This window comes from Mustelus asterias, chromosome 7, assembly GCF_964213995.1.
Source record: "Mustelus asterias chromosome 7, sMusAst1.hap1.1, whole genome shotgun sequence".
Lineage (NCBI taxonomy): Eukaryota > Metazoa > Chordata > Chondrichthyes > Carcharhiniformes > Triakidae > Mustelus > Mustelus asterias.
Genome location: NC_135807.1, coordinates 83080387 through 83102487, shown reverse-complemented (window position 1 = coordinate 83102487; position 22101 = coordinate 83080387). Strand labels below are relative to the sequence as shown.

The following is a 22101-nucleotide window of genomic DNA, read 5'->3' as shown; positions in this document are numbered from 1 at the left end:
CGCTGATTGGTGGGGAGGGCGGCTCGAGCGGGCGGTTTGACTCGTTGCCATGCCAATCGCTTGCGTCACTGAAGCCGAGTCCTCGCGCTGCGCCGGTGGAGAGCGCGTAGCAAAAATCAGCGGCGCCAAAGGGAGAGCAGCTGAGCTGTTAATCCCCGGGGTGGGGGAGAGGAGAGGAGAGGAGGAGCGACCTCCCCCAGCACGGAGCCGCTCCATTTTCCCTCTCAGTTTTGTGTTTGCCCCTCCTCCCCTCCCCAACCAGTAACCTTTGACAGGTAACATCCGGTCGCCTTGCCCTCCGGAAGGGCAGCTGGTCGCTTGGTTACGGAGGCTTTGCTGAGGCTGGAGGGCTGGCAGCTTCTGGTAGGTGTTGTCCTTCTCATGGGTGAAACTTGAGCCACCATACACTTTAACTGTGTCTTTTATAAAGTATATTTCCTCGTCTTCGCGTTTTTTAAACTTCAGTTTCAGTTTATTTCCTTAATTTAGAAAGGACAGTGTTGAATCATGGCCTACCTGTGGCTGGTCCTTGGAGCCCGACCTCTTGTCACAAATTTGCCTTCAACGTTTTCACGCGATTTCCGTAGAAATTTAGAGAGAAACCGTGCCTTGATGTATATTAAATATTTTGGGTCGTTTGTGTTAACCTGCTGCGAGATTAAGTTTAGTTTCTTTCAACTTGTAATGTGGAAGACCACTGAAATATTTTACTCCCACAACGGAGAGCTTTCTGGTGAAGTCTCAGAATCACCTACTTTACCACTTGTCCTCAGAAGCCTCTTAAAGATGTAATGTTTTTGTCGATTTTCCAGCCTTCCTCTAATTTGCTGCATGTTTCCTACCCTGTATCTTTGAAGGGATCTAGTGTTTCGCAGGTTACTGTACATTATAAATATTTTTCTACATTTCACGTGTGTTTAGAAAAAAAATGCATTACATTATAGTACTGACCATATATTAGGGAGTTTAAACTCTGCATGCTAAAACACTGCTTTTCTGTACAGAATAGTAATGGGAAAATACCAAATACAGAAGTACCAAAATAACTGGCTTAATATTCATAATTACAAATTAACAGCCTCACTGTTCCTTAAATTCTAATGTGAAATGTGTTAACTGTCCAAGTTCTCCATTATATTAAATGCACATTGTTAAAGTATTTTGAACATTTATAATATCTTTATGTCCTCTTTTTTATTTTGCTTTCTAAAATGTTATTTAAATGCAATGGGTGGTTTGCTGACTGAATACTTAAGTGTGATTTGTTGCTTCTGCTTAATAGCATCATTGTTGAAGGATGCCAATAGATCCCCTCAACTTGCTGCCAGATTCAAATTGTCATTGGGAAGGAGGAAATCCATGCCACAAAGATCACTAGATTCTTGTGGGCAGTTTTGCTTCAAGGTCGTTGGGAGCATCATTGACCACAAAGTATAAACCAAGATGTGATGGATCATGTAGTTTGTGAGTGTTATATGGAATATCTTGTGCATCATTCTGGGCATCATACTCGAGGAAGGATGAGAGGGCCTTAGAGAGTACAGAAAACATTTGCCCAAATGATACCAAGGGCTGGGGAACTTCAGTTATGTGGAGGTGCTGGAGAAGCTAGACTAGAAGAATTATCAATGTTACACCAAAAAAAGTTAGCATTGGAGATATTCAAAATTATGAAGAGTAATTGGATAACTCTACCAAGGAACCAGCATAGGCATGATGGAATAAATAGTCTCCTTCTGCAGAATATCATACAGGACCATGAAGTTAATGCCCATGATGGTCAACAATGAGATACTTTTTTTATTTCTCCTGTACAAGAAAGATGAATGAATATTGAAGCCAGTGATGAATATATCACCATAATACTCAGAACAGAAATCAGGGTAGATGGCAGATGTTAGGCGAGGAAACTATGTTAACAAAATGGCATTTTGGTTGCGACTGGAATATTTTACCTCTGCTGCTGAAGGTGTGTGGAGGTAATGCTTTCACCCACTTGATGGGTTGTTTGTCTGTAAACAATTTATCTTAAAAGATGGAATTCAGTGAAACTTGGTAAACAGATGGGGTATGGCCCAAGGAAAAACGAATTCGTTTTTTACAAAGATGCAGGTCTGCATCCGGATCTGGGATCTTTAAAAGATCTGTTACCATTGAGAGATGGGGTGAATTTACTTTAAGTTTGTGCTGTTTTATTTAGGATGTTGTTGGTTATTTTATAATGTTATTGATTGTCTCAGCTGCTGTGGTGGAATTTGTCACAGCTGTCAAAATGTGAACAGGGTATTCAGAGCAAGTTGTTGGGTGAAGATTGACCTAAAGCCTCCTCTGTAAGATGGAAACTCTCAATAAAATGATTTATATTTTCTGCTTTGCAGTTACAAAGCAACAACCACACAGCAAAGAGCTGTGTAATTTTAATAACTGAGTTATCAAAGTATGGTGAAGGTTCTACTCAATTCCCTCTTCACTTGTTAAAATATGTGGCTGAATAAAGAAAATTTGCATTATATGACACCTTTCACAGCCACAGGACATGTGAAAACATTTTACAGCCAATGAAGCACTTTAACCTTAGGCAGCCCCTGAGGATTGAGAATGACTTGCTTCCATTCCAGTTTGATAAATTCTGGGATGGCTGATTGTGCACTGGACTATCTGCAGACTCTGCCACATGTGGGGCAGGTGCTGCTTGAACGGTCGAGTCGATGTTTGAAGGTTGGGGCCCTCGAACACATTGTAGGGAATGCACAAGAGGCAAATTCAAAGTCTCTGTGTTGTGGTGCCTTCTGATGTATGAGGGGAGATTGACTAGGTTAGGATTGTTTTTGTTGGGGTTCAGACGAATGAGGGGGGGGAATCTCATAGAGACTTATAAAATTCGCTAGACAGGGTTGATGCAGGGAGGATATTCCCAATGCTGGGGGAGTCCAGAACCAGAGGTCGCAGTCTCAGGATTCGGGGTAGACTATTTAGGATGGCGATGAGAGACTTCTTCACCCAAGAGTGGTGAGCCTGTGGAATTCATTACCACAGGAAGCAGTTGATGCCAAAACATTGAGTGTATTCAAGAGACGGCTAGATATAGCACTTGGGGCTAATGGGACCGTTATGGGGAGAAAGCAGGATTAGGCTGTTGAGTTGGATGATCAGCCATGATCGCGATGAATGGCGGAGCAGGCTCGAAGGATCAAATGGCCTCTTCCTCCTCCTATCCTCTATGTTTCCCAAATGTACCTTCTCCATTTTGATCAGTCACAAATCAATGGAGATATTTGACTTCAGGGATGCTTTGAGGACACCACTGTCCTCCTGGAAGTTTCCTGTTGTGTCCAAGCAGAGCAGTTGCTTCAGGCAAGAGGCATGTCCTGCCAGTCGAACTGGTTTTGAATGACCAGCATCGTGTGGCTGGACATGTCAGTTTGGCAGAGGACACTGCTATTGGATGGTTTTTCTTTCCACCAGATTTAAGAGGATCTTGCAAAGCCAATGCTCTAAGGTTCTTGCTGTAGGTTGTCTAAGTCTCCAAAACATATAGGAGCCTGGAGACCACTGTTGGCTAGTAAACCATGGTTTTAGTCTCTGGTTTGAGATCCTGGTACTCCAAAGCTTTTTTTTCCTCAGGCTGAACTGGCACATTGGAGGCAATGATGAATTTGATCATCTATGTCAGGTTTTGTTGAGAGAATCTCGCCATTGATCTTAATCAAAGGGAGAAAGTGTTATGGTTTGGGATCTGGCTGGAAGAGGACCTTATCTCCGTGAAGGACCCCATCTCCATGAAGACTGGATTGAAACAAGACTTTGTCATCACGCCAACCCTCTTCCCTATCTTCCTTGCTGCAATTCACTTCCAAGTGTGGAAATAATTTGCAGAACAGATGAGAAATTGTTCAACCTTTGGCACGAATCCAAAACCAAAATCACTCTTGCATCAAGCATTGAGTTCCATTATGCAGATTGCACTTGTGTGTGCTCAAGCTACAGGTCACAGTTGACTCCTTCTCTGAAGCCTATGAGAAAATGGGCCTTTTAAAGTATGTCACTGTTGAAATGTTGCAGCCAAACAGCAATGAAATAATGGCAGAAACTCTGTTTTTACGATGTTGATTGAGGGATAAGTATTGTCCAGAACTCACCATCATCTTCTCAAGCCCAGTTAGGGATGGGGATTAGGGAATTAACTAGCGATAACTGCATCCCGTGAAAGAATTTAAAAAACAACAGAAGTTAACTCCCCTTCTCATCTTCGAAATAGAGCTGTGGGGTCTTTTACATCCACAGAAGGCAGACAGATCCTTGGTTTAACAATTTATCCCAAAAGCTAACCTGTGCAGCACCAAGAATGTCCGTCTAGATTATGGTGCACAAGTCTCTGGAGTGAGACTTGAACCCAAGATTTTCTGATTCAGAGACGAGAGTGTTGCCAGCTGAACCATGGCTGATGCACTGATACATTAGTTAAGCCTGAATGGATTGTAAACACTTGTATGATATAATAACTTTGAGAATTCTAGTAAAATGTAATTTTGTTAAATGAATGCTGCAGATTACCAGTCCCTTTGTGAATACTCAAGGAGCTGTGTATTTACAAAAAAAAGCAGACTTTTTTGCTTTTTTAGTAAAGTTAACATAAGTAGACTGGTTCTGTAATTGGGCTTCTATTTTTTTCTGTGTTTCTCGGGTATAGATGCACAGATATAATATTTTGCCAAACCCAGTAGCAGTGGCAGTCCTACGAACTGAGTTGATAACAGAATGGGAAAGCTCCATTCCAAGAGCTTGAAACTACAAGAAAGATTGAGCCCTGATTGGAAAAGCAGATCCCTGGAGAGAAGTTTAAGTTATTTATTATAAGGGATGTTTTCCAGATACTGAAGTCCTTTCTGAAACAGCAATTCAGTTTCATTTAATCTTTTCCAGACACTATTTTTGATTATGTATTGCTGGGCACTAGAGAAATTTACTCTCCTGAAATGTTGCATAACTCTAAATGTTGCAAAAAATAAGTTGTCATTTCAGAAGATAGACTTTTCAAAATGTGCAAATTATAATATTTTAAAAATCTACTTGATACAAGGAAATAAAAGCTCAGATTTCAAAGAAAGTTTATACAGTATATCACTGAGAAGTTCAGTCATGTTGAGCTGAAGAACAGCTTAAAGTGGAAAAGTTCTTTTAATATGCTGGAGCTTGCAATGCTGAGGCATCTGCCCCCCACTTGTAATGAAGACCGATTCCAATGCATTGGCAGCAACAAATGACTCACATGTTTCTCAGTGTTGACTTACTGGGGACTACTACACATACTACACTACACTTTACTGGTTATGCAGCACTTTTGAAATGTCCTGAGGTTTGTGAAAGGCACAGTATAAGTGCAGTGTGTTCATTCTTAATTATGTTCCTGTTTAAAAACTGCAATTTGCAACCTGTGAAGCCTGAGTTTGTACAAGGCAGCAATTGGGAAACCACTTGGCCAGCTTGAGCAGAGGGTTGAGCCCCTCTGAAATCAGAAAAAAAATGTGGCCATCTGCATTACTTCTGATGTATTGTATTCAGAGCACCGAAGGAAACCACTTCTGCTTGATCGCAGCAACTTTGGGTAGCAGTAGTGCTTTGTCATTTAGTTTAGAAAGTAGCCGTTTAAATTGGGGCTGATGCCAGTGACAGAACAGTAAGGTAAATGATTCAACAATTCTGTTGTAGGAGCTGGTCTTTGGTTTAAATCCAGTGCAGACAGTGAGATGGATGTCTGCTGGCTGTAGAGATCATCTAGTCAAAAAAGTTTTTGAAAATCTTAACAATTCTTTTAAGCTGCAACTTAAGGCCACAGGGTGGATTTTCACATGATTCAGCATTACTAGAGATTAAGAGAATTGGATAAAAGCTTGAAGGAAAAATATTTCCAGGGCTATGAGGAAAGAGCAGGTGAGTGACAGTAATTGTTTAGCTCTACCAAAGAGCCAATGCAAGTATGACTGGCTGAATTGCTGTCTCCTGTGCTGTATCATTCCATGATTCGTCTTAAGTATTTATCAGTTTCTTTTTGAAAGATACTTCATCTGCTTCCACCACCCTTTCGGGCAGTCCTTCAAATCATAGCTACTTGCTGCGTTTAAAAAAAAAAAGCCTTCAGTTCCTCTGCCATTCACTTTTAAATCTGTGAACTCTGTTTTTTGGCATTTCTGTCACTGGAAACTGCAGGAAGAATTGGGAGGCCTTAGAAAGTACTAGTGGAGTTGGTAACAAAAACAGACACTATCTCTCAAAGTAACGAGGAACAAACAATAACTAAAAATGTAAAGCACCCAACAAATCTATTAACATGAGCAAAGCAAAAATCTGAAATTAAATGATGATTGTAACCCCCGCCCCCCTCGATGGACCTGATAAAATGTTTGCAACTCCTAGATTCCTTGGTCAATATATTACAGCAATATTTGCAATGCTTCAAGCTAACCACTGTGCCAGCATGCTATCAATCAGAGGGTATCAAGGAAGCATCTCATCGCCTCACTCTTTCTAAGCATTTCCCATCCCAAAAAATCAACAATGAAGATTCTTTAGTGAGCAGTACAATTCCTCAATAGGATAGTTCCTTCAACACATTTTTGAATGAATCTAATTCCTGGCTTCTTACCGCCAATATAATATAATATAGTACATACATTTCCAACTTGAAGTTCCTGACAGTGTTTGTGAAGGGTAGTTGGCCTAAAAATTGCTTAAAAGGAAACAGGCTTTTCCATAAGCTTGAAGCTTTGAAAATTTAGACACCAATTCTTTTAAAGGAAAAAGCTATTGACAGAAGACTGTGATGGTAATGCATCTCCTTGTACGTCTTGGGAGCTTGTCAATAGAAATGTAGCTATTGATAGAAGCCTGTGGGAGACGTCTTTCTGCCTGCCTTACATCTGTGTGATCTCTAAATCATAACTACATTAATATTGACATGCTCCTGACAATAGCCACATTACTATTGATAGGTTTCTGTCAATAATATGTTCCCAAATAAAATGTATTAATTCATAATTTGTAAACTGTTCAATAACTGTATTGAAGAAAAAGAAATTCAAGGGAAGTTCCTACTGCCACATTGATATGCTATTATAATTTATATTGGTTGTGAAATATATTTTAAAAATACGTGTTACTGCCAGACTTTATGGTTAGTTTAGCTAAGAAACATTATAAACGCAAATAGTGTAAAGTCCCATGGTTATAAAGCTTTCCAGGTGTAAATACTTGGGATCAAGGCATTTTGGATTTTAGAAATCTCTGAATTATAGAATAACATTAGAATGCCTAACCATAAGTGTGCAATATGCATATGGATCTGAGATACAGAACAGTGACAAAACATTATACAGCACCAACAAAAATTGTTTAATTTATTCAAATATATCTGCCATGTTTCCAAATTACTGTACTAAAATGATGCCAATGATGTCTAGAGAACAGGTGATTCCAGGTAACCCAGAATTTGCACTACCAACAGGCTGGGGAAAATAGGGTAATTATTTACTAAACGTTTGATATTAGAAAAAAGGAATACCTTTCTTTCCCAGAAAGATTGGCAATATATTTCCAGTGTAAAAGACTTTGGTTTTAATTTTAATTCCCACATGATTAGCTAACTTTTCTTTCTCTGTCCTCTGTCCTGTCTCCCTTTCCTGCAGTCTTCCCACTAAAACAGCCAAAGTTGTTACTCTTCTAGAAGCAGGACCATCTCAATAACTATAAAGGCCATCACATTCACTAATTCATGATTTGTCGCAGCACCAGGAAGAGCAAGTCTGTGAATTGCTTGGACCTACTCAGAAAAATTCAGGAAAGCTGGATCTGGATTTTTAACCTCAAAATGGGAATTGCAAGTCAGACCATTTCCTGACATAATGTATGAATTCTGGAATCTGGTCCCACCTTCTGTTTTTAAATCCCCTTGCATCCATTCCACGTGGATGAAAGCACGAAACAGCCCTGGTGTTTCTGGATTTTGGACTTCAGGACTGGAGAGATTACTGTTTATTATGTGACAAATTAACCTTCTGTTTTGTGCAGGCAAGCCTAAAAATCTGTTTCAACATTGGCAACATGCATTCCTTTTCAAGAACTGAAATTTGGACCATAACTGCCTGTGTCCCCAGCATCAGCTTTAAAGGGTATCCAAAGATGCACTGGGGAATCATGTAATGGTTTACATGTCAAAAGCGCTAACGTTCCCTGAACAATTGTGCTGCGCTGGGAACCATCTGATAAAGCGATTTAACTTGCTAACTTTGGATATGCCATTGTTATCCTAATAGTTATTCTGAAATAAAACCACTTACTTCAGTGTAACTATTTTAAACACCCAGACTGAGTCCTGCATGGGAGACCCCCCACACACATGCACAACACACATGCCCCATTCTTGCCCCGACTTCTGACCTCCACTCTACCCAACCTTTAAACTCTTGTAATTCCAGCAGGCCATCATTTTCCTATGCTAGTTGGAAGTTATGGCCCAAAGTGTTGAAGGAAAATAAAACAGGTATTTCATGACTAGAATTATTTAGTGAGAGATTAGCTCCAAAACAATAATGTGACTACGTTTCTGCAGAGTGAAAGAGGCCCACTGGGGGCACGGTGCAGACTTGTGGAAGGACGTGGCTTTAATAATTAGTGCCACTTTCTGCAATCTCTGCATGGATTCTCAATAAGATGTCTCACAACACCAGGTTAAAGTCCAACAGGTTTATTTGCTAGCACAAGCTTTTGGAGTATCGCTCCTTCAGGTGAGTGAGGAGTTGTGTTCACAAACAGGGCACATATAGACACAAACTCAGTTTACAAGATAATGGTTGGAATGCGAGTCTTTACAGGTAATCCAGTCTTAAAAGTACAGACAATGTAAGTGGAGAGAGGGTTAACACGGGTTAAAGAGATGTGTATTGTCTCCAGCCAGACAGTTAGTGAGATTTTGCAAGCCCAGGCAAGTCGTGGGGGTTACAGATAGTGTGACATGAACCCAAGATCCTGGTTGAGGCCGCCCTCATGTGCGGAACTTGGCTATCAGTTTCTGCTCAGCAATTCTGTGTTGTCGTGTGTCGTGAAGGCCGCCTTGGAGAACGCTTACCCAAAGATCAGAGGCTGAATGCCCGAGACTGCTGAACTGTTCCCCGACAGGAAGAGAACACTCCTGCCTGGTGATTGTCGAGAGGTGTTCATTCATCTGTGGTCGTAGCGTCTGCATGGTCTCCCCAATGTACCATGCCTCGGGACATCCTTTCCTGCAGCGTAGCAGGTAGACAACGTTGGCTGAGTCGCAAGAGTATGTACCGTGTACCTGGTGGATGGTGTTCTCAGGTGAGATGATGGCATCCGTGTCGATGATCCGGCACGTCTTGCAGAGGTTGCTGTGGCAGGGTTGTGTGGTGTTGTGGTCACTGTTCTCCTGAAGGCTGGGTAGTTTGTCGCAGACAATGGTCTGTTTGAGATTGTGTGGTTGTTTTGAAGGCAAGATGTGGGGGTGTGGGGATGGCCTTGGCGAGATGTTCGTCTTCATCGATGACATGTTGAAGGCTCCGGAGAAGATGTTGTAGCTTCTCCGCTCTGGGGAAGTACTGGACGGCGAAGGGTACCCTGTCCGCCGTGTCCCGTGTTTGTCTTCTGAGGAGGTCGGTGCGGTTTTTCGCTGTGGTGCGTCAGAACTGTGGATCGATGAGTCGAGTGCCATATCCTGTTCTAATGAGAGCGTCTTTCAGCGTCTGTAGGTGTCTGTTGCGATCCTCCTCATCCGAGCAGATCCTGTGTACACGGAGGGCTTGTCCGTAGAGGATGGCTTCTTTAACGTTAAAGAAGAGGAGAACAGTGACCACGACACCACTCAATCCTGCCACAGCAAGCTCTACAAGACGTGCTGGATCATCGACACGGATGCCATCATCTCACATGAGAACACCATCCACCAGGTACACGGTACATACTCTTGCGACTCGGCCAATGTTGTCTACCTGATACGCTGCAGGAAAGGATGTCCTGAGGCATGGTACATTGGAGAGACCATTCAGACGCAACGGCAACAGATTAATGAACACCACTCGACAATCACCAGACAGGAGTGTTCTCTTCCTGTCGGGGAACACTTCAGCAGTCTCGGGCATTCAACCTCTGATCTTCGGGTAAGTGTTCTCCAAGGCGGCCTTCACGACACACGACAGCGTGTCGCTGAGCAGAAACTGATAGCCAAGTTCCGCACACATGAGGACAGCCTCAACCAGGATCTTGGGTTCATGTCACACTATCTGTAACCCCTACGACTTGCCTGGGCTTGCAAAATCTCTGTCTGGCTGGAGACAATACACACCTCTTTAACCTGTGTTTAACCCTCTCTCCGTTTACATTGTCTGTATCTTTAAGACTTGATTACCTGTAAAGACTCGCGTTCCAACCATTATCTTATAAATTGAGTTTGTGTCTATATGTGCCCTGTTTGTGAACACAACTCCTCAATCACCTGAAGAAGGAGTGACACTCCCAAAGCTTGTGCTGTTGACTTTAACCTAGTGTTGTGAGACTTCTTGCTGTGCTTACCCCAGTGGCATCTCCACATCATGGATTCTCAATGCCAGAAGAAATTCAATGTCCTCCCCAGGGCACTTAGAGTAGCGGAGACAGTTGTACCTCAATAAGGATGCTTTCCTATTGCAGCTACCTTGTTCTCACCCTATCTGCAGTTGTACATCTACGTACAGGAGTATCACTGTTCCCTTCACACCCTTCCCTTCTCCCACAAGTGTTTCTTTACTTATAGCTGGACAAGTTGAGAAGCAATGAAAGACTTGCATAATGATTATTTCCTTGACGGTACCTATTTTCACATTTTCTGAAACCTGGATTGTATTCCATATGGCATCATGCAAATACCTTTACTTTTCTTTGTTTCTTAAAGGGGAAGTGGTCCACAACCAAAAGGATTGGAAATGATAGCTCAGTTAGTCACCACAAAATCTCCTGAGAGTATAGGAGAAATGTGTATCTAGAATTAAGGGTCCACATGACTACGCACCTAATAGAGATATAGTGGTTTTAAATAGTAAGATAGTAGGCACATTGTTGAAGGAAAATGTTTGTTGCCGATGGAATTGGTGCAGAATGATTAGTGCAAGTAAGGGGATTGTTTGCACCAAGGAGTAACAATGATGTCACAATGGAGTTTTGATGGGAGGTTTGGAAGCAATGGACATGTCAGCAGGTAACTGAGGTGAGCTTGGTGTCAAAAGAAGGCCTTGGCAGAACGAATTTGGCAGTGGAAATCATAGAAATCATAGAAACCCTACAGTACAGAAAGAGGCCATTCGGCCCATCGAGTCTGCACCGACCACAATCCCACCCAGGCCCTACCCCCATATCCCTACATATTTTACCCGCTAAACCCTCTAATCTACACATCCCAGGACACTAAGGGGCAATTTTAGCATGGCCAATCAACCTAACCCGCACATCTTTGGACTGTGGGAGGAAACCGGAGCACCCGGAGGAAACCCACGCAGACACGAGGAGAATGTGCAAACTCCACACAGACAGTGACCCAAGCCGGGAATCGAACCCAGGTCCCTGGAGCTGTGAAGCAGCAGTGCTAACCACTGTGCTACCGTGCCGGATTTGGATCTCAGATAGCATATGGTTTCTAATAAGGCTCTTGACCATTAAAGTCACATGTCATTGGTTTATTAAATATGCAGGACATGCAATAGTACTTAAACATGCAGTTAAAAGGTGGTACTGGGATTACAGGGATAGATAGGGTGGGGGGATAGTGTGGGCGGTGGAGGGGGAGGCAGTGGGATGGGCCTGGGTATGATGCTCTTTCGGAGAGTCGGTGCAGACTTGATGGACCGAATGGCCTCCTGCAATGTAGGGGTTCTATGATTCTACTGACTACCACACCTGATGATGGTTGATTGGTGTTTCAAAAATGCTACAGTTCTGAGCTTAGTATCTTAGGCCTTTACAAAATCAAATATTGTTTTTTAATTTATATATATATATATATATATATATATATATATATATATATATCTTTCACGCCCATTATGTGTACTGTCTGCATTCCCCCAATTTTGACCTCGGGCACCTTAGATCTCCATCACCTCACCATTAACTAGGGTGCCATAAACTGTCTGGACACTTAATCCAGAATTTCTTTCCCCAACCCATTCCACCTCTCCATTTGACCAAGCTTTTGATCACCTCCCCTAATCTCTCTTCGGAAACACCTTTTGCTGTGTTAAAAGTGCTATAAAAATGTAGGTTGTTGGTGTATAACAAAATACACAAATCTGTGTTGCACAGTTATACAAATGTTAAATATAAATCCATGTAAGAAGAATTTAGTTGACATAATCTTATCAATAACTTTAGGTTTTCTTGCTTAACAGGTGTTTTCTTCATTAAGCTAACAAGTGCGACTCTTTTAGTTAATTATCTTATTGATAGTTTCCCTCTTGTTCCATATAATTGCTGTTCCACCAAGTGAAACCTTTAATTATAAGTCTGTCTTTGTTTCTGCATCATTCATACCAATTAAGTCGATGATGTATGCCCAGATATGTTCCTTTGTTTAACTATTTTTTTTCTTGCATTTCAGAGAACTTTCATTGTTTGATAATATAAGAAACTGATGTAAATCGGTACATCTATTCTTTCATCCTGAAACTGACCAGTTCTGCAGGGTAGGTCCTGATCCAACAGCCTCGATCGTCATTCCAAAGTGATTCACACTTCCTTGCTCAAGAAGCAAAGCCTAAAGGTTAATATTATTACAATATAAAAATAAATCAATGGCAGTATAATATTAGAATACCTCAGGACAGCCTCAATAACCCTTGTTTTACAAGCTGGTCGTCTTACTTAGGAGCTAGTCCTGATTAGCTATCTCTCTTTGCTTACCTATATTGGATCCCAGAACCACAGTGCCACAGATATTAATTATCATCCTTATTTTAAAATTCCTTTTGTGACCTTGGTCTTACCATTACTATTTCCTCACTGTCCCTCCCTTTGACCATGGACTCTTGTGCATGACCTCTCTTCTTGCTCCATTAAGGGCAGTATGCTGATGACCTTAAAGAAAGCTGCCCATAAACATGTATTAATCTCTGTGGTATGGTTTTCCTCTTTCCTGATAGTAGCTTAAATCTAGCTAATTCAAGGGGAAATCTTGGCATCTAGCAGCAATGATGTCAGCAAACAGGTAAGCAACTAATCAAATTGAAGTATTGTTATGTACAACAAACTAAGCAGTTAAAAATACCTAATATCCTTTACATTTGATTTAAATTTTCAAATACAGAAAGAAATTATGGTCAGATTAAATATAAACTTAATAAAATAATTCCATTTTTATTATGGAGAAATTTGGCATTCCATGAACGTAAAATTAGTTACTCATGACCTGTGGGAATACTTAACAGTAATTGTGAAGTTAGCACTTAAACCCAGTTTAAAAAACGTAATTCAATAAGGTGTTTAATAAAAGTTCTAACTTTTTCAAGAGTTTTTACAGTGAGGCTAACAGTTTAAGAGTGAGATTTCACATCAATTCACTTAATTTCTAATTGATTGTCTTCTGGAGGTACCTTAACAATATAACCACTAGAAAAGCATAGAATCACTGACAGCAACATCTGGACTTCTTTGTACTTCTGCACATGTCTGATAAGTTGCTGCCTGTTTCAGTGGAGTAATGACAGTGAACACTGACCATTTCATTATCGTGACCACTGCAAATTCCAGGCTACTAGTATCTGGTTTCTGCTGAAATAAATATATGTGCAACAGTGCAAGGCATTTATGTACAGTAATTTTCAATAAAACTGTCTGCACTTTCTTCATTTTCTAGAAAATATTGCCATAAAATCTAAATATGAATCAAATATTTTAATTAGGCTATGACTAATCTTTAGAACATAGAACAGTACAGCACAGAACAGGTCCTTCGGCCCACGATGTTGTGCCGAGCTTTATCTGAAACCAAGATCAAGCTATCCCACTCCCTATCATCCTGGTGTGCTCCATGTGCCTATCCAATAACCGCTTAAATGTTCCTAAAGTGTCTGACTCCACTATCACTGCAGGCAGTCCATTCCACACCCCAACCACTCTCTGCGTAAAGAACCTACCTCTGATATCCTTCCTATATCTCCCACCATGAACCCTATAGTTATGCCCCCTTGTAATAGCTCCATCCACCCGAGGAAATCGTCTTTGAACGTTCACTCTATCTATCCCCTTCATCATTTTATAAACCTCTATTGAAGTCTCCCCTCAGGCTCCTCCGCTCCAGAGAGAACAGCCCTAGCTCCCTCAACCTTTCCTCATAAGACCTACCCTCCAAACCAGGCAGCATCCTGGTAAATCTCCTCTGCACTCTTTCCAGCGCTTCCACATCCTCCTTTATAGTGAGGTGACCAGAACTGCACACAATATTCCAAATGTGGTCTCACCAAGGTCCTGTACAGTTGCAGCATAACCCCACGGCTCTTAAACTCCAACCCCCGATAATAAAAGCTAACACACTATAGGCCTTCTTCACAGCTCTATCCACTTGAGTGGCAACCTTTAGAGATCTGTGGATATGGACCCCAATATCTCTCTGTTCCTCCACAGTCTTCAGAACCCTACCTTTGACCCTGTAATCCACATTTAAATTAGTCCTGCCAAAATGAATCACCTCACATTTATCAGGGTTAAACTCCATTTGCCATTTTTCAGCCCAGCTTTGCATCCTATCTATGTCTCTTTGCAGCCTACAACAGCCCTCCACCTCATCCACTACTCCACCAATCTTGGTGTCATCAGCAAATTTACTGATCCACCCTTCAGCCCCCTCCTCTAAGTCATTAATAAAAATCACAAAGAGCAGAGGACCAAGCACTGATCCCTGTGGCACTCTGCTCGCAACCTGCCTCCAGTCCGAAAATTTTCCATCCACCACCACCCTCTGTCTTCGATCAGATAGCCAGTTACCTATCCAATCAGCCAACTTTCCCTCTATCCCACACCTCTTTACTTTCATCATAAGCCGACCATGGGGGACCTTATCAAACGCCTTACTAAAATCCATGTATATGACATCAACTGCCCTACCTTCATCGACACACTTAGTTACCTCCTCAAAAAATTCATTGTCAGTTGTTTTAAATGGGTTCAAATAGAACTTTTCAATCTATACCATATCATTTTTGCATTTTTTTCAGCACCAATCGTAAAAATAAATTTGATCGTAACCACGTATCCACAGGTATTCATGTGCAACTTTAGTACATTGTAGCCTATTTGAGTGATTTTAAATTTCAGTGATATTCTTTTCTCTTTTAGATAGTGTATTACTAGTTCGAGCATTTTGCGGTTTGCAATGTATTTGCAATGGACTTTATATAGCATAGTAGCATCATCAATGTGCAGAATTCACTGATACAATTATTTCTAAATTACTTTTGCATAATGAGATGTAATCATTTCTAATGCAATTGGAGCTCTAATTCATATTTTGTGTACACGGCACAAAGTGAATTAGCAATTTTGCTGTGGCTCAAATCCTCAGCTAGTTGCTTTATCAAAAATGTATATTTAAGTAAAATAAGTTGCACATACTTTTTATACCAATTTATCTAATTTAAGTGATGATTTAACATGCTCATAACAACATTGATCATCCCCAGATGGTTCAGAGGCCTTTTATTTAGTGTCTACTCTTGTAGAATGTTTTTTTGTACCAGAGTCACACTAACACTTTTACTGTAGTATCATAATTAAACATGGTTTTAGAAATTTTGTATATTTTGAGTAGAATTTAAAAGTTACTGTAAAAGCAGAGATCTTTAAAATGTTATTTTGTGTAAAAATAAAATGGACACACTATATTGCTATCCTTTTGAGAAGATCATTGTGTTTTTTCTCTGAATGGTATACTGTAATTGAACTCCACGTTCTGGCCAAGACGAGAAGGGAAAGAAGTCTTGTGATCTATTAACTTCAGCTAGAAAGTAAATAGATATCTGTGAAGGCGGGCTATGATTTGGGTGACCTACCTTTTCCTTACCATCCTCTTAGCTCCTTATGTTTGAATATAAACAGAAAATGCTGGAAATACTCAACAGGTATGGCAGCATCTGAGGAATGAAATACAAGTTAACGTTTCAGATCAATGACCTTTCATCAGAACTGGAAAATGACAGAAATAGCATCTTTTAATGTAATAAAACATCCCAAGGTACTTCACTGTAGTGTAATGAACAAAATGATACCAAGCCACCCACAAGCAGACATTAGTTCAGGTGACAAAAAGCTTGGTTAAAAAAGTATGTCTTAAGGTGTATCTTAAAGGAGGAAAGTGAAAGAGCAAGGCAGAATATAACAGACTTAATGCAGTTAGGTCTGTGTGTGTGTGTGTGTGGGACAGGGGGTGGGGTGCTGTTGGATGGGATAAAGAATAAAATATATGCCATGTGATAGGGTAGAAGATGAGAGATTAAATGATGAAAGAGCTGATGGTGAAAAACTAAAAGGAATGGTAATAGGATTAATAAAGATGCAAAGGTTAGATGCAATGGAGAATGCAATGCAGTCTTTCCAGGAAGCTGGGTTCGAGTAAGTGTGGTCAAGATAGCTTTGGGAATCGCTGGGTTTATAGTAAATATCTGTTCTGACAACACTGCCTTCTATATTAGTGCTTCTGATCTGTCTTTGGTTTTCCTCAACCGAGGACTTCTCTTCATAGTGGTTGACTGGGCCCTTGACCATGTCCATTCAATTTTGCGCCCTCCTGCTCTCACTCCTTCCTTCCAGTTTCTACCATTCACAACTCCTCTAGCCACATTTTCTGCTTCTTCACTTGGTTCTATTTCACCTTGTATCATCAATTCCTTTGTCATTTAATCTCCTGCCTTCCGGCCTTTTGTTCATTTTCCCACCTTTCCCACTTTCACTTGTTTAACACATATTAATCTTTAATTTCCCCCACTATTGGCTGGTGTGGGATAAGGTGGCCAAATGTCACTCCTGTCCTTCCAGCTCCATGGCTGGGCAGGGTATTTCTGACTCCTCCAGTGCCCCCACCGCCTCAATTTTGATGGAGTCAGGCCCAATAGTACATAGCACCTCAGGGGAGTGTGAACTATGGGGGATCACTAGTCCTGAGTTGGAAACCAAGAGAAAAAACAGCCATTGTTAACTTCTCATAAAGCAGTCAAACAATCACAATCATTTGTAACTTAATTTCAACATTTTTTTTATTGCATTCAAACTTCAATATTCTTTAATTTTATTCTATGTAAACACACACTGGTATTGACAAACACATCAAATAAAAAATTATTACAAGTTGATAGAGATGAGTCAAACAGATTTTGCACTCCCCTCTGCAGCTATGTTAACATTTCCTGCTGAGCTAAGTGCTCACTTCCCATCTCATTCACAAAAACTCAGCCTGTTAACTCTGCTGCGAAACCTACTGAGTATTTTCAGCATTTTCTATTTTTATTCCAGATTTGTCGCATCCACGGTACTTGGCTTTTGCTTGTTTTTGAATAGCCTTTGTGCACATGAGAATAGTTAACTGATGAACATACAGGAGAACTAGTTGAGATAATTTGCTGAAAATTAATTTTCACAAATAGTAACCCCTGACAAGGAAAATTTGATTTTGAATCCATAGAATCCCTACAGTGCAGAAAGAGAACCCCTGGCCCACCGAATCTGCACCAACTCTCTGAAAGATCATCCCACCATGGCCCTTCACTCCGCCATATCCCCATAACTCCATGTATTTGCCATGGTTAATCCACCTAACCTGCACATCTTTGGACTGTGGGAGGAAACTGAAGTTCCCAAAGGAAACCCAAACAAACTAGGGGAGAACATGCAAGCTTCATACGGACAGTCACCCAAGGCCAGAATCTAACCCAGATCCCTGGGACTGTGAGGCAGCAGTGGATTGTATAGTTTTTTAATGTACCTAAATGACTATGGCTGATGAGACTAAAGACTGAATTCTCTTGTATATTTGTTTCTCTCGAGGTACCATTGGCAGCAACATGGGTTCCAAAGAGGACAGCTTAAATTCTCTGACTCCAGTACTAAGGATAAGCCAGCTGGATGCTTTTGAATTGGATGGAGCCTTAGAACAACTTGTGTGGTCCCAGTTTGCCCAGTGTTTTCAATGTTTCAAGCCTGGTTTGTTAACACACTTTGAACCAGAACTGAAAGCCTTTCTACAACTTCTGTTGTGGAGATTTACCATCTATTCCAAAAATGCAACAGTTGGTCAGACACTTCTGAACATCAAATATAAAAATGACTTATCTCAGGGACCAAAGTACCAGCCAATGAGTAAGCATCAGAAGTTATGGTATGCATTATGTACAATTGGGGGGAAATGGTTGCAAGAGAGAGCCCACGATTTATTCAGTAATCGCTCTCCGGAGTCAACTATTCATAAGATGAAATATTTCATCACTTTTACAGTTGGACTTTCAAAGGTGGCTGGACTACTGAATTTTCTCATCTTTCTTCGCAAGGGTAGGTTTGCCACATTTCCAGAACGACTCTTGGGAATCAGAGCAGTTTTCTCCAGACCTCAGGGTTTTCGTCAAATTGGCTTTGAATACATGAATCGTGAACTGTTATGGCACGGCTTTGCTGAATTCCTAATATTTCTTCTGCCACTGATCAATGCAAGAAAACTTAAAGCTGTTGTCTCATCATGGTTTCTTCCAGTAGGTCATCACCATGATAATGATGGCACACTAGCTATCCACTGTAAAGAATGTGCCCTTTGTGGTGATTGGCCAACCATGCCTCACACAATTGGTTGTAAGCATGTTTTTTGTTATTATTGCATTAAAAGCAACTACCTAGCTGATGCTAACTTTACTTGTCCAAAATGCAACAGTGAAGTCCAAACTTTAGCACCTTTAATACCTGAAGTTCACAAGTCAGTCTGATTTGAATATGCCTAAACCCTACTTCAGGATTTGAACACATAATCTGGCCTGACATTTCAATGCAATGTTTCAAGAACAACTGAATTGTTGAAGATGTCATCTTTGGAAAAGAAGTTAAAATAAGGCCAAATTTGCGTACTTAAATGGATGTGAAAGGTTACATGGTACCATTTGCAGAGCAGGTAGTACTCCTAGTATCTTAGCCAAAATTCTTCCATCATCCAATCCTATCATTAGAAACAGATTAGGCTACTTTTTTTAATTTGCCAGTTTGCAGAAACTTTCAGACATCCTGAGGACATCATAAATACAATTATTTTCCAAATAAAATATTCAGAACATCTATTTATACATTTTTGGCTGCAGAAATAGAGACCTTTTCTAAGTAATTCACTGCAGAAATAATTTGCCCGTCACCTCTGTATTTTGTTATCTCTAAGTTAAGACCAATTTGTATTGTTGATGTTGCTTTACTAGTGATTACAATGTGTGTCTTCTGTTTTAGAAATCTAACCAACTCGCATGAATGAAATTTAAGATAATTTCATTGCCAAATGACTAGTGTGTTAACACTTTGTGCATTACTGAAGCGCAGTCATTTGTTTTGATTAACTTGAGATCCCTTGTCCCAAGTATCATAAGTTCATCTGTAGCACATGGAAATTCTTGAAAAATATTAAATACTCTGTATTTGCCTACCCACCCCAATTCATTTGCTTTTGAAATTCATTCTTCATTGAGTCCTGTATCTCCACTATATTTGAGTATCCAATTTGTTCTAACCTTAAACTTTCAGTATAGAAAAATAACTATTTCTTGAGTGAAGTGGTGATAGAAAAGCAGTGAAAGTGGTTGGAGGAGCTTTTAGTACTATTAATCCACCCGCTTCATGTGGAAGAGGGCAGGCCACAAATGCTTATTAATTTTCATAATTTTACAACACAGTTACTAGATCCATTGTGCCTGACCTGAGAGTGAACATGTTTCCCATATTCTGTAAGAAATTTTATTTTCTAAATACTTATCCTTCTCTCAAAATTATTATGGACTCTGCATCTAACATGATTTCTCGTAATCCTGACAACATTCAAAAATTCTATCCTTCCCTTTGTTTTTGTGATTTTAGTCTCCTGCCAAAATTTCAAATGATCCTTGTAACGAAAGCCTCAACCTTGGTGTATATATCTTATTATTACATCTCCTGTACCCTCTTCAAAACCTCAACATTGTCATTTTGGGTACCCTAAAACAACATTAGGTGGGAAGTGAGACCAATCATTTCTGTACGTTTTGTCTTCAATGCCCCTTTTTACAAAACCTAAGATATCAAATGACCCCTTGTATGTTCTTAATCATAATCAATTTTTTAACAATCAATTTTAGGAATGGGATCAAGATTTAATTGAACTCCTGAGTCTATCTGCTCTTAAGAGTTCTGCCATTGTGTATGTACTTTTATCTCTTTATTTTTCATCCCAAAATAACACCACATTTTTCTACATTAAATTTAATCCAACATTTATAACTTCATCTACTAATCTATATCCTCGAGATCGTTTCGGGTATTTAAACAATGGACACCACATTTGTGTCACCTGCAAATTCTGAAGCTGTTCCCTGTACCCATGTTCAAATCGCTTAAATATGCAAAATGTTTTCTATAAAAAATCTCAATACAAAATTATTGGGTCCAGAATTTACTAATCTTTACATTTTTGATGTCAAAATTATTTCCATAATGGTATAGTATCAACTTGGGCCTTTGAGGCATGATGAGTTGGATTCACACTGGATGTGTGGAGGCAGGTATTGAGGCAGGCTGACTAATTTTATTAAGGTGAAAGAGTTTTGCACTAGACACTTTTATCAATGCCTGTTTTAAACTTTGGGGTGGAGGGTTTCAGAAAATAATAATGAATTGATTTTATTTTTAAATCTGGGGAAGGAGGAGTATTCATTTTAGAAGTGCATTCATTGGTGGCTCCTATATCCTTTTGCATTAATAAAATGGTGATTCACACATATCTGTTATATTAAGTTTATTGTATTAGCTCATTGCTTACGAGAGAAAATATGTAAACATTATTTATAAAGCCCTGCAGGAGAAAGAAAATAGATTCTCAAACCATTTGTACTTCCTGTTACCAGTAGTATGAATCAGTCCCTTCATTTATTTTCACCCAAAAACACTATTGTGACTGTTCTTGCTTTGTTATATTTTACCATGAAGTGTATCGCCTAAAAATTCATTATATAAGGGCATATACAGCAGCTTTTCCTTCCAGTCACTGGCAGTAAGTGATTCATCAGTTTCCCTGAGAAAACCAATTTCATTGCAAATATGCAGTAATTTCCAATCTTACTGAATTGAGTTGGGGGAGGGGGAAGCTAACAAACAGTCCCAATATGAGGAATGTGAAAGAAGAAAAACGCTGTGCTCAGTCTTTTAATGCAAAGGAATACCATCTGCTGTCTCATCAGTTTTGCAAAATAATCAAAAGGTAATCAGCCTGTCATTTCCTTATTCCTTCACTCATCAATTTACCTTTCTGTGCTGATCGTGCTACATGTAGATGATGTCCAGCAGATAAACTTCTATGTGTCTACTTCTTTAATAATTCATTATTTTAATCCATTCATTATGCATCACTTTTTTTCCTTTTTACTGTGAAAATTAGTTTTCTTTCTAAATTGATCAGGGAAAAATGTATTTTGGATTGATAGTTGTAAATCATCCATGCTGCCAAAAAGAAGTGGCAGGATATTTTATTAGAGTACTAAGCTTTCCATTGCATTTCTCATGGGTACATTTAAGATGTGAAACATGAAGTTCCAAATATGTTACCTGTACTGACCTTTGCTTCTCATTAACATCTTATCATTTTGTTTTGCAAGCTTAGCTTAACTAGGTGGTGGGTGAGGGTAGGGAACACTTTGACAGGCTGCAATGCTGAGTTGAGACTGATGTGCTTTGTGTTTTCTCTACTTGTGGATATTTGGAAGATTGTGAGACTAGGCCACCACTGCTGCTGTTTGTATGCCAATGTTTGCAATTTCTAGTATACTGAGCCAGAGGTTTGAACACCCTCCCCTCACCCTTTAATAGAAG

At 40.0% G+C, this 22101-nt stretch overlaps 1 protein-coding gene across 2 annotated transcripts; it reads left to right on the top strand.

Moving 5' to 3' along the window:
* The first annotated feature begins 62 nt into the window (after positions 1-62).
* pex2 (peroxisomal biogenesis factor 2) lies at positions 63-21091 on the top strand. 2 transcript variants are annotated; one of them, XM_078216349.1, is made up of 3 exons: positions 63-363; positions 12635-12796; positions 18067-21091. In XM_078216349.1, the coding sequence occupies exon 3, from the start codon at positions 18084-18086 to the stop codon at positions 18990-18992; it is 909 nt and encodes a 302-aa protein (XP_078072475.1). In that variant the 5' UTR covers positions 63-363; positions 12635-12796; positions 18067-18083; the 3' UTR covers positions 18993-21091. The 2 variants fall into 2 exon arrangements, with proteins under 2 accessions (XP_078072475.1, XP_078072474.1); XM_078216348.1 differs by lacking the exon at positions 12635-12796 and having other exon boundaries at positions 228-363.
* Positions 21092-22101: the final 1010 nt, after the last annotated feature.

What these genes read in the sequence shown, in the direction of transcription:
- pex2 (XM_078216349.1), top strand. Translation starts at nt 18,084, where the DNA reads ATGGGTTCCAAAGAGGACAGCTTAAATTCTCTGACTCCAGTACTAAGG.